General features: G+C 38.2%; 1 protein-coding gene across 1 annotated transcript in view; it reads left to right on the forward strand.

Moving 5' to 3' along the window:
* Positions 1–15,272, forward strand: part of SPATA16 (spermatogenesis associated 16) — a 102,932-nt gene that overhangs the window by 24,692 nt on the left and 62,968 nt on the right. Inside the window, 1 exon segment of the mRNA XM_054074538.1 lies at positions 13,501–13,646. Coding sequence (XP_053930513.1) covers positions 13,501–13,646 — 146 coding nt within the window.

Below are 15,272 nucleotides of genomic sequence, written 5' to 3' on the forward strand. Positions count from 1 at the left end.
AAATTAAGCCCTGTAAATAAATCATGGAAGGAAGGAGCAGTAGACTGAACCAAAAAATCTCGGATGATATTGCATTTTTCTCTAAGTCTTCAACTCCTTGGAGGAAATTTAAAGTCTCACAGAGTGAAAAAAGTGCTCCTCTCTTTAATCCAAGCCCTATCAGGGACAAATAATATCACAGTAATCAGGGGAATTCACACTCTCCACCAGCTGTCTGTGCACTACTGGGTGAAATGTTTAATCCTTTGGTTAAACGGAAGGTTCACTTTAATCTTTTTCTCTACACGATTTTCATCATGCACTCCATTTCTCCTTTTTCTCTAGAGCCAGAAGATAGCCACCGTATCTATATAGAAATCCTTTTCTTTCTGCGTGACAAAGGACAGGTCCAGCAGTGAGCAACACCCTCTGGGCAAAGGCAGATTTCTCTTCTAGCAGCTAAGGGTCCAAAAGCTGGGTATTTTTGTGGAAAGAAAGACTTACTGCCTGCCTGAGATACTAAAGAAATAATATGACCTTGTCTATGATCTTTGAAACTAATCTGTGATTTTCATGACTTTCAGCCTTTAAGTGCTCAAACTTGAGCTGTCTTAAACGAATCTGTTCTTCCATAAGTAGATATTCCTATGTTTCCAAATGCAGAGCCCTTTCCAGGTTCAGGCTGAGCCCCCACAAACGGAGGGATCTAAAGACTTTTGGCATTTTTTAAAATCTTAGCCCGTAGTGTTAACATAATATGACAAGAACAGAGTAAAAGAGGGAGTTCCTAACACTCTGGCAAGGTTGCAATTAATTTCACAAGGGAAGGGAAGAGAAAGGAGGTGTAGGAAACCCCAGCAGGTGGGTCACAGTTACATCCACCAGCCTCCTGTTTCCTGGAAGCCAGAGCTAGGAACATTTACAGTAAAACTTATTGTTCAAAGTTGTATCATTATTCCCAGATTTCTCTAGTGCTGCTAATCTCAGTTAATTATATTGGAAATCCCTTGTATTATGACCATGTAATTCATAATGTGCCAGTAGAAGTCATGGTTCATAATAATCACATAATGGGCAAGGACTTATACGTAATCAGATTTTAGTTACCCTGTCGTGTTTCCATAATGCTGCTATAAAACCAACATAATCACAAAAAAGCACCAGTTATTTAAACACTTCTATCAGATTCACGTACAGTACTATTCTCTCTCTCTTTCTCTTTTTTAAACAATGTAAGATAACAAAAATTGAATTACAATTGCTGGGAACAGACTATGATAAACTGTTTGCTTGTGTGCAGAATGAAATTTAATAATGGCATCAGCATCTCAATTTTTAGTGATGTTAAACCTGTTAAATAGTAGCACTCTACAGCCAAAGGCTGCTTTCAAAGAGGTAGCATTACAGCATCTTGAAAACAGTATCTCTAAGAGCATAGCTGTCTTATGAACCTTGAAAGATGCCCTATATCCTCACAATTAACCCAGCTGCTAACATTTACCGTGCAGATGAGGACTTGACTTTTTCCATGATACATGATGCAAAAAACCCCACTCTTAGTAGCTGTAAAGACTTTAAAGGCCAGCGTCTGCTTCTCAAATAAAATGAAAAAGAAAGAGAGAGACACTTTCCACTTTACTGGAATATGGTTGGTGATTAGAATAGAGCACTTGCAAGCTGGACTCTCCCTAATATTTTATTTCCACTCTGACCCCAATCACTTCATCTATGCACTTGACATCCTGAAAAAAGATCCAACTATACTTGTTTCAGTGTTGTACTGCCAAACTTAATTCAAAAGCATTTGGAAAACGTTAGAGGTTTGCAGCTGACAAGCAAGTATCATATTCTTTTCTACAATATTGAAGAACACTGGAGGCATTTTATTTTAAAACAATAAATATTATAGTAGTGAGTGAGTAAAAATAGAAAGTGCCATCATTTTTAGGTTTTTTTTTTCTCCTATATTCAGAAATGAGCTGTGATGGGGGCAAAAGCACTTTTCACTTGAGAGCAAAGGCATACTTGTCTCCTCCCAAGAGGAAATGGAAAGGCCGCTAATAGATATCCTGGTGAAAGAACGAGTAGAGATTAAAGAATTCCTTCCTAGGACTGTGGACTGAGAGACTGGGAAATCAGAGAATTGTAGGGCTGGGGCACCTCAGCAGTCTCTTAATCCACATCTCCTCAGAAGGAAAAACCAGAGTATCCCTGAAAGACACTTCTGTACTCTGTTTCTAATTATCTCCAGTAAGAGACACTTCTCATCTGTATCAAGCTGATAGAAAGTTTTTCCACATCCTCAATGATGCAAAATAGCCCGTAACTTTTTTTTTTTTGTATTCTTATTTGACAGGAAGAGAAATTAAGCACACTATTCTACCTGTACTTGCAACCTCTTGGCACATCTGCTCTCGGTCTTCTCCAAATTAAATAAATTCAATCCCTTTAGTATTTTCTCCCAGGTCATGTTTCCTAACCCTCTGTATCATTTTTGTTGCTTTGCTTTGCTTTGCCCCCAATTTGTCTGTTTGTTCAGATGTAGACAAACTAGAGATGATGCAGAGAAAAATCAGAAAACATAAGGTATTGAGATTGCAACAGTGGTTTTACTTCCCATCACATTTTGAAGAAATAAACAAAAAATTCCTCTGCATTAAAGAAGTGTGATATGTAACAAGCACAAAGGTCAGGAAATTCAAAGTTAAGGTTTCTGGTGCAAAATGTTTGCAGACATTTTTCAGAATGAAGAAAATTAAGGCTTTATTCTGACATTACAACATTTTGAGTCAGACACCCTGATCCAGAAAATCGTGTGCTTAGCATTAAATTTGAGTAGTATCACTAAAGTTAGCGTTACTTCACGTATTGCAAATATCACGTATTTCTTGGCTCTTTTTTAAGCCAAAGTATCTTTTCTAGATCCATCTATACATACATATCGTATTATCATTCCTTAGATCATGTTGTTTTTCAGATATGCAAATAACAGGCAGTTCTGCAAGTCTAGCACTGAAATTATTTGATTGGATGGGGTAAAAAAGGAAAATTATTAGTCAGAAAGAAATACAGAAATTCTTGTTTAATTTAGAGACTCTTATATGTTGGACAGCATGCTGCTGATTACTGCAGACATTGGGAAGTCAGTGTTATCAAGAGAAGAATTGGTGGCTTCTCACTATTTCGGTACTATTTAGCCACCATTAAATTAATCAAGAGGGACAGTGTTAGTCAGCTGCAATACAGTTGGCCTGAGTGAGTTAAAAATAATGCTCCCTTGGAGAACTCTCACCATCAGAGCTCTCTGTGGATAGTGAGGAAAACAGCTGAAGAAATTGCGGTGATAGTCTTTGCTTTTCTATCTCCTAGCTCAATAATACAGTGTATCATACACATTATATTGAGAAACACTGTAAATTTCCCTAAATTTTTGGCATCCATCTGTTGGAACACAGAGAAATAGGACTTGAACATCTGGACTGGGATACGATGGGTATGAGAAATGACTCTTCAGCTTAAAACCTCAGTGGAAACTGTATACGTATATCTATAAAATCTCTAAACAATTATTAACAGCTTAGCTACAAAATACATTAAACCTTTACGAGGATCGAAAGATCTTGTCTCTAACTAATCTCCTAATACCAGAGACTGTAAAAGATTTCAGAAACAAATTTACCTACACAAATTTAAGTTTCGGACCCTGTTGTTCTGAAAATAATCCTCCCCTGTGATCAAAAAATAAATGAGAGAGGTTCATGGCTGCTGTGCACAGAAAGAAGTCCACAGTATCTCAGCACACAGCTTTTGGCATAGCATATCTCAAAGACACAAAATGCATCCCACTTGTGAGGTGAAGGCCTTAAATAGCGTGTGATTAATTCACCAGAGTGCTGTTGTGGTGACTTCCTCAAGTTGGAATATCTCCATTTTCCACAGATGGCTATTATGGGCACCATTCCTATGGCAGGGAGATAAACAGTGCCATCGTTTTTGCACACCTTGAGTTTTTAGATTAACCTTTCATATGGCTCATTGCCTCGTGATTCACTGCTTACGGAGAAGGCTTTGTCAAGACCGCGCTCCCACTTCTAGGCAACACTATCTGTAAAAACCAAATATTTTGGAAGTGGCTGTGGTATTGGTGCCTCGTAGACATAATTACATACCAATGTAGTATTAGGTAGCATGGTTCAACTAAGCTTTCCATCAATTTTGTAGTACGAGTAGCAAAAAAAATGAGTATTTCCCACATAAATCTTTATGTGAAAAGAAGTTCATTTAAAATAGTCTGTCCACTGGTAGAGCACATTAGAAAAGTCTATGCAGAGATATAGCTGCAAGGGTAGTCTTGGGAGCACCATAGGATTAGGGTACTTGGATGTGCTCCCTGTTGCGACCATTAGATCAGTGCTGACTGCTTCACAAAGGCTATGGCACAGCCATATTTCTGCCCACACTCCGCCTCTATTTGCAGGTCAGTCCTGAAGTCCAAGAAGTCATCAATATATAACAATGTATAATGCCTTGCTTTATGAAGAGTAGAGACTGGAAATACTGGTCATCCACTGGAGTGCAAGGAGTAAAAAATGGGACTTAATATAGTTTTTCCTACCCCTTCTCACCAAGAAAAGGCATGCAAGAGCTAGACATAGTTTAATACCATGAAAATCCTCAAGGGAAAGCTTGTGAAAAGCTAAATATATATTTTATATATTAAAAAATTAAAGGAGTTAAAAAATTACTCCTAAATTATCTATCCTTACCATCAGCACAGGCCCTCTAGAATCTTCCTGGGAGTACATTAGGTCTTGGATAGAAAACAAAAACAGCAGCCACTGATCCCTGAAAGCCTGAGTGTGAGATGCTGACTTTACTTCCTATAAATATTCTTTTAGCCTCCAATAAGAAAGTAGTTTCCTAAAAATGGCCTACTCATTTAACTTATTTGGAAAAAAAAAAAAGCTCTGATCATCAGCAGTTTTTAATCTCCCTATAGTCCTATTGCTATAGTTTTAGGCTACAAAGCCAAGAAATTGATTTTTTTTTTTCCCAACTGATACTTATTGTCTTTTATGGCTGCAGAAGATTTTTAGACCAGGAATGTAAGATTACAGATGGCTCAAATCTGGCCTGTGGGATAGTAGTGGGAATCTGTTATAATGATCCATTTGGACATGCTCCTTTTTTCCCCATCGCTGAATTTGAATCTACTAATATTTTAGGCATTTCCAGCATGCCCATCACTACAAAATAAAGTTGAGGAACTGCATGGTTACTTGTCTATATGGATTCCTGCCCCCATTCTTCTTTCCTGAACTGCTGTTACATATCTGGCTCATAAAGAACTTTTTTCCTCAACGGACTACTATGTGTTAACCATAAAACAATATATTTCCTCACTCATGCACATGTGTACAAGAGCAAAATCTTTATCCCAGAAAGGCCAGACTGTATTTTCCAATCATTTTGGTGCCAAAGCAGATCAGTCAATTTCTAATTAACTCTAATTGGCTTCCTTACATGCTATTAAATTATTTACCTGGAGGTGACAGGTGCTCAAAAGCACAAAATATTTTCTCCATCCTTGGTAAATGTTAGGCAGTATAATATTTGATTAAAAATAATAATCACCCGCCACTTACAATCAAAAGCCTCATTGACTTCAACACATGCAAATCACATGTTTTACAATCACTGAGGAACAGAGACAAGGTCTATGGAGTAGATTCCTTAGTAGAGGAAAGAAAAAAAAAAAAAAAGAGGAAAAAAATAGACTTGGAACAGTCCTGGCTGAGACACCAGCCCATCTTGAGTGATATGGGCTCAGACTTGTGCTCAACAGTAAACGTCATGGACTGCTCTGTGTATGTCACTGCTGGCTGGATCCATAAAGGACTTCTTTAAAAGTTGGGAGGCTAAAAATCTTTAGGTGCCTGAACCTGACAGATCCCCACATGCAACACAGGCATCGTGATACCCAAAAGCAGATAAACATGGTGGTACCTCATGTGTCTCAATGTAAAGCAATGCCTTAGAGCCTATCTTGAAATGGAGTTCCTTTCATGTTCAGGGCCCGAAGAAATTGGAGGTATTTTTCCTCCTAGTTGCCATTTGCTCCTGGAAGGTATTGTACAGGAACAAGGCGTGCAGGGCAATTTGTCTTTAATTTGTGGCTTTAGGTGCTTCCTCGCTAGAGCCAATGCAGCACAAAAATGCAATGGACAAAGGTCTTAATTTATAGCAAGAAAATTAGGCAAGTTAGGAGAAGGTTCAAATCCAAAAGCAGCTAATGCAGGCAAGCAGCAATCACAGAAGGTATGCTCTTAAAGTATTTTCTACCCGAAATGTCCTTAAATCATACTGCTGCATACCTACATAGACTCTGCAGAGGAGAAACAAAGATGCACGCTGAAGCGGGCACTGGATTGGAAAGCATTCATGGACTGATTTGAGAGTAACTTTATCCATGAGGACAGTTTAGAGAAAATGTGTTATTAAAGTACTTTATTTCCATTTAGGGATTCACACAGGCATATACAGACAGTAGGTGGTGACAGCTGCTACCAGAACCATTTGTTATCTTACTCCTGTTCAGCTTTTGACAGTACAAAATGAATATAAATGCTGAAAAGCTTTACAGGGGTGAACCGAACAATAAAAAGTAGGGGAGAATGAATTCTGATTAGGTTACTTTAGGGAAGAGCTTTATTTCTGTTTATTCCTGAGGCATGGATATGTGCTGTGTTTCTAATGCTGACAATACTGTTGAGAGTAATTCTTGGTGGAGTTTACCAAATCCATGCCATCCTGAGGTGGATGGAGAGAGGGGGGAGAGCTGGCCTTGCAGCTAACTTTAATATCATATCCAGAAATGGCATGAAAATAAGGCTTCAGCAAATTATTGCTTTTCCCTAATAGTCCTGTCCATCAATATGGAGTGAACCCTTCACATAGTTTGCCTTAATAAAAGTGCTTGTGAGATATCTCTGTGTTTGGACTTAGCAGTAGCAAATCTCTTGGCATCAAAGGGATTAAATTAGTTGGCCTGAAATCATATTGCTTTTTCCAAGCAATCATGACAGCTCTCAAAATCTTGCTACAATACAGTCGAATCACACCAGCTGACAGTTGCCTCCCAAAAAAACCCCATTCATTTTGGCCAGCTCCTCCTGTGAGCACTATCAACAGACTGATGCTCCTGCTTCAAAGTCCAATAGGCATTTTGAACTACAATCCTATCAAGAGGAGGTACTGGTATCAGTTTTGACTTTTGTGCAACTGTTCATTTTTCACATGGAATATTTACACCATCTCCAGTTTGGTTTGATCTTGGATTGACTCACAGTGGAGGACTGACAAATTTTACATTACAAAGGCAATCTATAAAGGAGATTTCAGTATGTCGTACAGAATATAAAGCTCCTCAGAAACTATTGTAGTATATTGATTCTACAATATATGTTTCACTAGAGAGCTATGGGGTTGGATTTTTTTTTTGCTTCTGTGACTACTGCTCTCACCCTGGCAGTCCTGATAATGGGAACACTCCATAAAATAGGGACTGGTAATGAGTGTCACAGATTTATAGTGCAGCACACAGATTAATCTGAAGTCAAATGGACAATATTTTCCTAAAACTCTTCTTCTAGATTTAATACTTCCAAAGCAAATTATTTACAATATGAGAAAGACCCCTAAGTTTGCACTGGGGGGAGGTAAAGCCTTTATCTGAAGTTAGGCCAATAAATACAAGTGAGTTAGGTTTAAGAGTGCTGCAGGCAACATCGTTAGCTTCTGTGGGAGGGAAAGATTCACGTCAAGTTTATTTTTACAAAGCAGCATCCACCTAGAAATGAACACAAAATGAAAGGCTACATGCTCTGAATTTGGTCGGCACTCGAAATCTGATTTTCATTCTTTTCTCCAAAAAAAGACCAGAACAGTGACAGATATGCAAAAGCTGTCAGCCTTTGAGGAACATGAGTTTTAAGTTTGAACTTGCCTGCCATTCTGCCCCACCTGATCACCAAATCCCTTTCATGTGCCTCCAGTTCCTGAAAAAATGCTGATTGTAGCCAAAGAAATAATTTAAGCATAGACGTAGACAGGGCTTAAGATAAACCAAATAGAAAATTGAGGAGAGCAGGCTGAATCCCAGCCCATCAGACCCCACAATGAGGGCGAACAGCCCGTTAAGTTCATCTGATAAACTCAATACTCAGAAGATCCATGGTCTTCTGACAAACAGTGGTTTTCTGAATAGAAATAGGCATTATTTCTCATAACTTAGCATATCTTAGGTATATTCAGCTCTCAGCCAGTATTGTGTAACCAAAAATATGCCTAAGATAGCAAATGTGCCCGGCACACACGTTGCTATAATATTACAGAATCCAGTGCTAGCTCTGCATAAAGCAGCTAATATGCCAAAAATATCATATGTACATATTATTTGAATTATCCATTGCAGAGCACATTGCAGGCAGCCTAGCAAATTTAGTGGTTCTTACCTGGCATCTGCATTCATTTTTAGTAGTGAATTATATATTTTCAACATGCTTTCTAGCAAGTTATTTACACAAATCTCATTAACAATAAAGATAGGGGTTTAGATACAATTCCTGCTCTACCGACTGAAATTGCATACCAACATGTCGGTATGACTCTGAATAGAAGCTGAAAATTTATGCTGCATGAAATCAGATCATTGAGAAAATCCTCTCTCTTTATTCTCCACACCGACTTTGTTTTTCCTCTCTACTGAGACAAAACCACCATTAACTGCTTCATTGTTATGCTGGTTTCCTATAGTAATTTTGATAGCGCAAAACAGCTTTGAGGACTGGATTACAGTGCAATGTCCAAAAAAAAAAAAAAAGAAAGATGTTTTAGTCCCTCTGTGAGGCTTGCAATCAGGTTTTGAAAGTTATTTTGAGAAGTAGCCTTCCTTAGCAGACATTTTCTGGGATGCAGTTAGTGTTCAACGTGCCAGGTGCCTGATGTGCAATGCAGTGACGTTACCAGGCTGATTACTTGGATGGCTCTGAAGTGAAGGCATCTGCTTAGGACTGTTGGCTAGTCAGAAGAAAAGACACTAATTAAATATTTCTTGCCTTTTCAGGTTTGTCCCTCTGATTAGTCACTCCAGGGAAAACCACAAATTTATCTTTAAAACAGAGAGGCATGATTAAACATTCCTCTGCTAACACACACACAAAAAAAAAAAAAAGAAAAAGGAAAGAAGAAAGAAAAAGCAAAGCAATCAAGTCCAGCAAGGCCAGCATATTATTGCTGTATTCAAACTAGCTCAACCTCCTCAGTCTGGCAGAGGAAAATTAGTGCTCTCATGGAAGTTGCCAAAGAATCTCACTTCCACACACCATTGATAAAATTTACTTGTTTTCCCAAGATAAATGTGCTATCAAATATTCATCTATATCCACACATGTAGATGGACATCTACGGGGCACCTTCTTCTTTAAGGCAAACCACTTTTCCTAAATTTAACATCCACCAAAGCTACCTTAGCGATTAGTAAGGTGTTACCATTTTCAGATTCCTACACCAAAATTTTTCACCTTGTTTCCAGTGAAAACAGCTCCAACATACAGTTCACCAGTATCTGATTTTATTCTTCCAAATTATACACATGCTAACCACCTTAAGCAAACCACCTTAATCATCAGCATTTGCAGAAGTGGAACTCACAGAGTGGGTTTTGGGGGGATCTTTTCCTCTCTTGTTTGTTAACTAATGCCCGGGAGGTATTTACTCATAAAATTTCCTTGCCTGCTAACTGCCAAAATTAAAGCTTTAATAGCACAAGAAGATCTATGCTAAGTTCACACTATCACAGACTTGTTCTGTGACTTTTGACAAAGCACTTTATCACAAGCATTTATGTGGTTGTGGTTTCAGCAATATATAGGGTCCTAAACATTGCCAGAGAAACCTCCTTTATCAATGAAAGTATAACACAATTATTGTCTGTTCACCACCAACACAAAAACTGCAGGTAACAGTTTCATCTCCTACATTTCATTTATATACTTGGTAACGGTTTGAATGGGATAACTCAGCAGTCTTCTAGAGGATGTGCATACAGAAAACCTGTGTGATGACCTCCAGTTGTAGGAAGGGCCCCTTTGACAATGTAAATATCCTTTGAGAGGATTTTTTAAATTAAATATTACTTCTGGAAAAATATTCCTATCTACTGACAAAGGTACTCTCAGGTAGCCTAAGTCTAGAAGTAAAAAATGCTGTTGCTTTTACTAGTTATGGTAAAAGACATCAAATGGTACACTGCAGGTTTTTAGCCCCATATTGGCTGTAAAGCTTCAAATATTCAAGTTGTTTGCTTCAATTTAACAGCCTCTATAACCTTTAAGAATTCTGCAGACAAAAAGCTCACCAAAGTCTTAGGCAAGATATTTCCCCACATTTCCCAGTTTGGAATTAAAACAGCATTCTGTAACATAGCTCTGGGAAAAGAAATCCTCAGTGGTACAAAATGTAACTACCACTCCAAGCCCACATCTATATTTGTATGTCTTTGTGACAAGACCTTAAGGTATTCAGAGGAGTGAGATGGAGCTGCTTTTACCTTTTACTTAAAGCACTCCAAAAACAACAACAGCCCTTTTGATCTTCAAAGGTAGTGTTATCGGACTGCAGACTACAGCAAGATAAAGAAAATCCGGTACCGCTAGGTGAAATATGAAACTTGCAAACAAAACTCCTCCCTGTTCATTATGTCTGTGCATGGCACAGCCTTTCTTCTTCCCCTGTTCTCAGTCCAGCAGCGTTTCCCAAAGTTACAACAATCTGTATCTACAGAGGCTCCTTTGGATCCCTATGAATTTTTCCCTTTTCTCTTCCCCTTTCAAACACAGATGTGAGTCTTTCTACAACTCTTCTCCACATCCCCACCTGTGCTGCAAATCCCAGCTCGCTGTCTCATTCCTGCCTAACTCCTCCCCTGGGAACTTCCCCACCTGAACTTTTCAAGTGCTTTCTGGCACTGTCTTTGCTTCACCCCTCGAAAGTATTCAGTCTGACTCAATATTGGTGCTGTTGTTTGTATGGATTTGTTCTCAAATGCATTGATACTTCACGGAAATGCTACACTAAAATCAGCTGAGTGTTTGGGACATGAAAAAGTATAAAAGCTAGAGGTCCCCAAGCACAGGCATATCCTTCTACAATATTACTCTGGTTCTGTGAGATTAAAGATTGAATTATTATTAGTTTCTTTGAACTCATACTCTGCGACGTCTTAGAGGAGACCTGGCAGAACCCAATCTTGACTGTATTTTCTGGTTCTGTATCTGTTCAGATAGGGTTTACAGAGACTCATATCTTGCTTTTTGTCAAAGATAACGGAGGGGTTATGCAGGTCTAAACATAACTCTCCGTATCAGCAGTAAGACTCAAGGAAACTCTGAATTGTGGCATTTTATACTGAAGGGATCCCTAAATGATTCTTTTCTTCTCACAATCATTCAAGAACCTGAAAGTCCAGGGAGTAGCCTCAAATCTCTCATTCCCATAAATTTAACAGAGGTCACAGCATGGCCAATTCAGCTGAAAAGTGTTATTACAGAAAAACTTGATGATACTTTTATGTTCCCTGATGTGAACATAATTCTCTGGATCTTTTAGCTGCATATAGCATGCCTTATCCATACAAACACTTCAGCAGATATATATGGTACCATGAGCAAAGTTAAAAGTGACGAATTCTCTGATTTATTACTTCTACCCATAACAAGATGATAGAAAATCTTAAATGTATGGGTGTTATTATATACACTTTGTAACTTTGCTCAGCAGAGAAAGGATGCGAAAGAAAATATATTTATCACATCTTGAACTAAGGGGACACTCCTTGAATGACCCTTGATGCCTGTGAAGAATTGGGCTGATCTCTAAGCAATGCACAAAAATCTTAAAGATAGGGTTAGCTTTGTAGGTAGTAAGTGTTGATGTGGGTATATAATCCTTCTTGCTTTTAAGGATCACACAAAGGAAGAAGGATGCATATATATTATAGAAGAGCTTTTTTTCTTGACAGATTTAATCTTCTAAAGAGATCTCAAACTGCTGAGTTGACATTGCACCTCCTAAATATCAACCACTGGATTTTAACTCCATAGACAAGAAAAAAAAATATCATAACTAAACTCATTAGTGATGAGGAGCTAGACAGACAGGCCAGATCCTCCTCCTCCTTCCATTTTTTTGGCTTGGGGACTGGCAAAACTGAACTCAAGTGGGAGTCCCTGGTAATATCCCATTTAAAGCAGAGGTTACTTTCATCCACATTAGGCTGCAGATTCATATCAGTGCCATAAGGGTTCTCAGCAGTGGTCTCAGCGTGGTCAAAGAGTTTAAGCACACAGCGTAGCTAAATATTAATTTGTTAATATCCATTAGAAATCTATTTTTAAAGCTGATTCACAGTGAAGTCACTTAGTTTGATGAAATCATTGCACACTAAACAATCTCATTAAGGTTGTTTATCCAAGCAAAGGACATGCAATTCCATTTCTGTTAGTAGCACTATATGGTTATCATCCTTAAAGACAAAGCTCAGATTTAATCTATTTGCTTACAGTTGTATCTAACCGATTACATTTGAATTTTCTTAAGAACTAACTAAAAGATAATATTTACAACTATTTGGCATTATAAAATCAGGCTACCTTTAGATTAATGAAATGGATTTGAGGACCAAGGGTGGTCCTGCCCAGTATTGTAGCTCTGCCAGTGCTGAGGACTCTCTGAAACTTTAAGGAATTGTGGGTTATCTAATTCTAATGATGCTCATTATGAAACAGAACATTATACAATGAGAAATTCGCTGGCTCTGATGAACAGCAGGCCATCTATCTATCTATCAGGAAAAGAGAATTTTTTTAAACAGAAAATAAGATGTTTGTCTCTGCTAAATTCTATACAGTTCAAGAAGACAGGAAAGAGGGTTGAGCTCATGCTTTTCATTTTCTACAGTAGTTTTCTGGAAGGACAAGTCCTCCTATCAAACATGGGGGGGAGCTTCTCGTTTCGTTGCCTTGTATCATTCTCCCCTGTCCTGCCTGTGGGACAAAGGCAGCAGAGCCTAAGGCAGAGATCACCACTGGCTTACTGAAATAAGTAAATAGCTGTCAGAGACTCCTCCTTCAACCTCAATCTCAAGACAGCCACGGATTTTGGGAGTCTGAAGTTGAGTCTTTATTTTTGAAAATAGGGAAAAAATTATAGTTTCTTTCCTAGCAGTACTTTTTAGGTTTTAACTTATTAACCTGTTCTCTTGACTATCCCTTCTGGGAAGATGATACTGCATTTTATATTCACATGTATTTGTACCAATTTTGGTAGTGTGAACTCAAGCTAAACTCAGGGTATATTTTACTTAAATGTCAGTTTTCACCATTTATAAGGTACAAAAAGCATTTCTACCTAACAAAAGGTGTATTGTAACACTAATAAATAACATTTCTGTTTCTTAAACAGCTTTGCAGTAAAGGAACTGCTGTAGACAATATCTTTGACTCATTTCCAGAAGATATTTCCAGTATTGCCAGTTTTATTGAGACAAAGCTTGTAACCTGCTACTTAAAACTGAGGAAGCCCGACGACGCTCTGAACCACTCACACAGGTAAAAATAGATATAGATTAGATACACTGCTAAGAAAGAAATAAAAAATTAAGCAAAGCCTATGAAAAAAGTCCTGTGCAGGGAGTATCAGTCTAATAATGAGAAAAGATGAATCAATAAAACACAATTTGTACATGGCACTGATGCTTAGATTGGACTTATTCTCAAAATTTAAGACATTAAGCTACAATAGCCATGTACACATTTACTGCTTTGATAATGCAATATGTAAGGACATACAGGTGGGTTACGCACACAGTTCAAGGCACCCTTATGACTGAAGTTAGACAAATATAAACATGCTCAGCCTTATGACAGTAATGATATTATGAGCTCTTGATCTTTGTCAAGCGAGATTAGGTCAGGGATGGCTTCAAATTATTTTCATTACATAATTCCCTATGGGCTCACTTGTGATCCACATCAAAGACGAGCACCACCAGCAATGCATAAAGCAGCCAGAAACAAAAAACTCGCGCATGGTGGAGATGAAATTCCCATTAGTTTCAGATGAGTTAGGATTTTGCTTCGTTTGTGCTGCCTTTAATTAGCATTCAGGCATAAAGATAGTTTCTTTAAGCACATGCATGTCCTGCCAGCAACATTTCATTACTGAGGTCTCTGTTCATTTTTTTCCCTTGTATGAGATGTACTGGGGTAGACACTGCAATTAGTGAAGGGTAAGGATTTTTACATATGATCACCTCAAATGAATGTTACTACAAAAGAGTCGTTGCAACAAAAGAGGCACATTCTGGGGCCTAATGCACAAGAGACAGTGGTGAAGAATAATGCGTTGGTATAGAAGTGCGATAGGATAGTGGCAGCAGGTTCATTTAACTAGGTGCAAAGTCATGGTAAGTCTGAGAATCCCGACTTAATGAAGAGGTATTCGTTATGTCTGAGAACTCTAGCTTAACGAAGAGGTATTCATCTCCCATCCCAAGCACTTCTTGTCTGAAAAGTCATGCCTACCAGGAGGCTATACACATTAGGATGGTGCATCCCTTCAGACTAATTCCAAATTCTGTCTTGGGTGGGGGCCTGAATGCTCATGGGTGGTTACAGAACACTAGGTCCCTGCCCAGGACGCGTCCAACAGCCACACAAACTGTATCCCTTTCAGGTGGAGTACTCTGTTAGGTGAGCCAAGGCATAGGAAGTGGGAAAGACTGAGATCCCAGTTAAAAATACAATAAAAAGCACAATAGCAACAAGAAAAACACACTCCTCATGCAAACTAAAAGTCAACCACATTTTTTCATGGCTTCTCCAAGACTATGTTAGGGGGAAAAAAAATATATAAATATGAAATTTGACTAGACTCTTAACTTTTGGAAAAATAGTAGTGATCTCTTTCTTATTCCACTTGTGATTTCCAGGAACACTAAAAGTAGGAAGCAATCTATTTAGACAGTATAAATGCAATTAGAACAGAAAAGATTTCTCTTTATTTCCTTTAAGTTATCTTGATTTCAAAATAGTAAGACATATGGATCCCACTACCACAGAAGCTAAAGCCTATTCAGAAATGCTGTAGTTTCAATTGCCTTAAAAGATAAACCATGACCTACAGAGAAAATAAATGCAGTGAGATTGAGATCACTGGAAAACTGAAATAGGGAA

The sequence above is a fragment of the Cuculus canorus genome, chromosome 9 (assembly GCF_017976375.1).
Source record: "Cuculus canorus isolate bCucCan1 chromosome 9, bCucCan1.pri, whole genome shotgun sequence".
Taxonomy (NCBI): domain Eukaryota; kingdom Metazoa; phylum Chordata; class Aves; order Cuculiformes; family Cuculidae; genus Cuculus; species Cuculus canorus.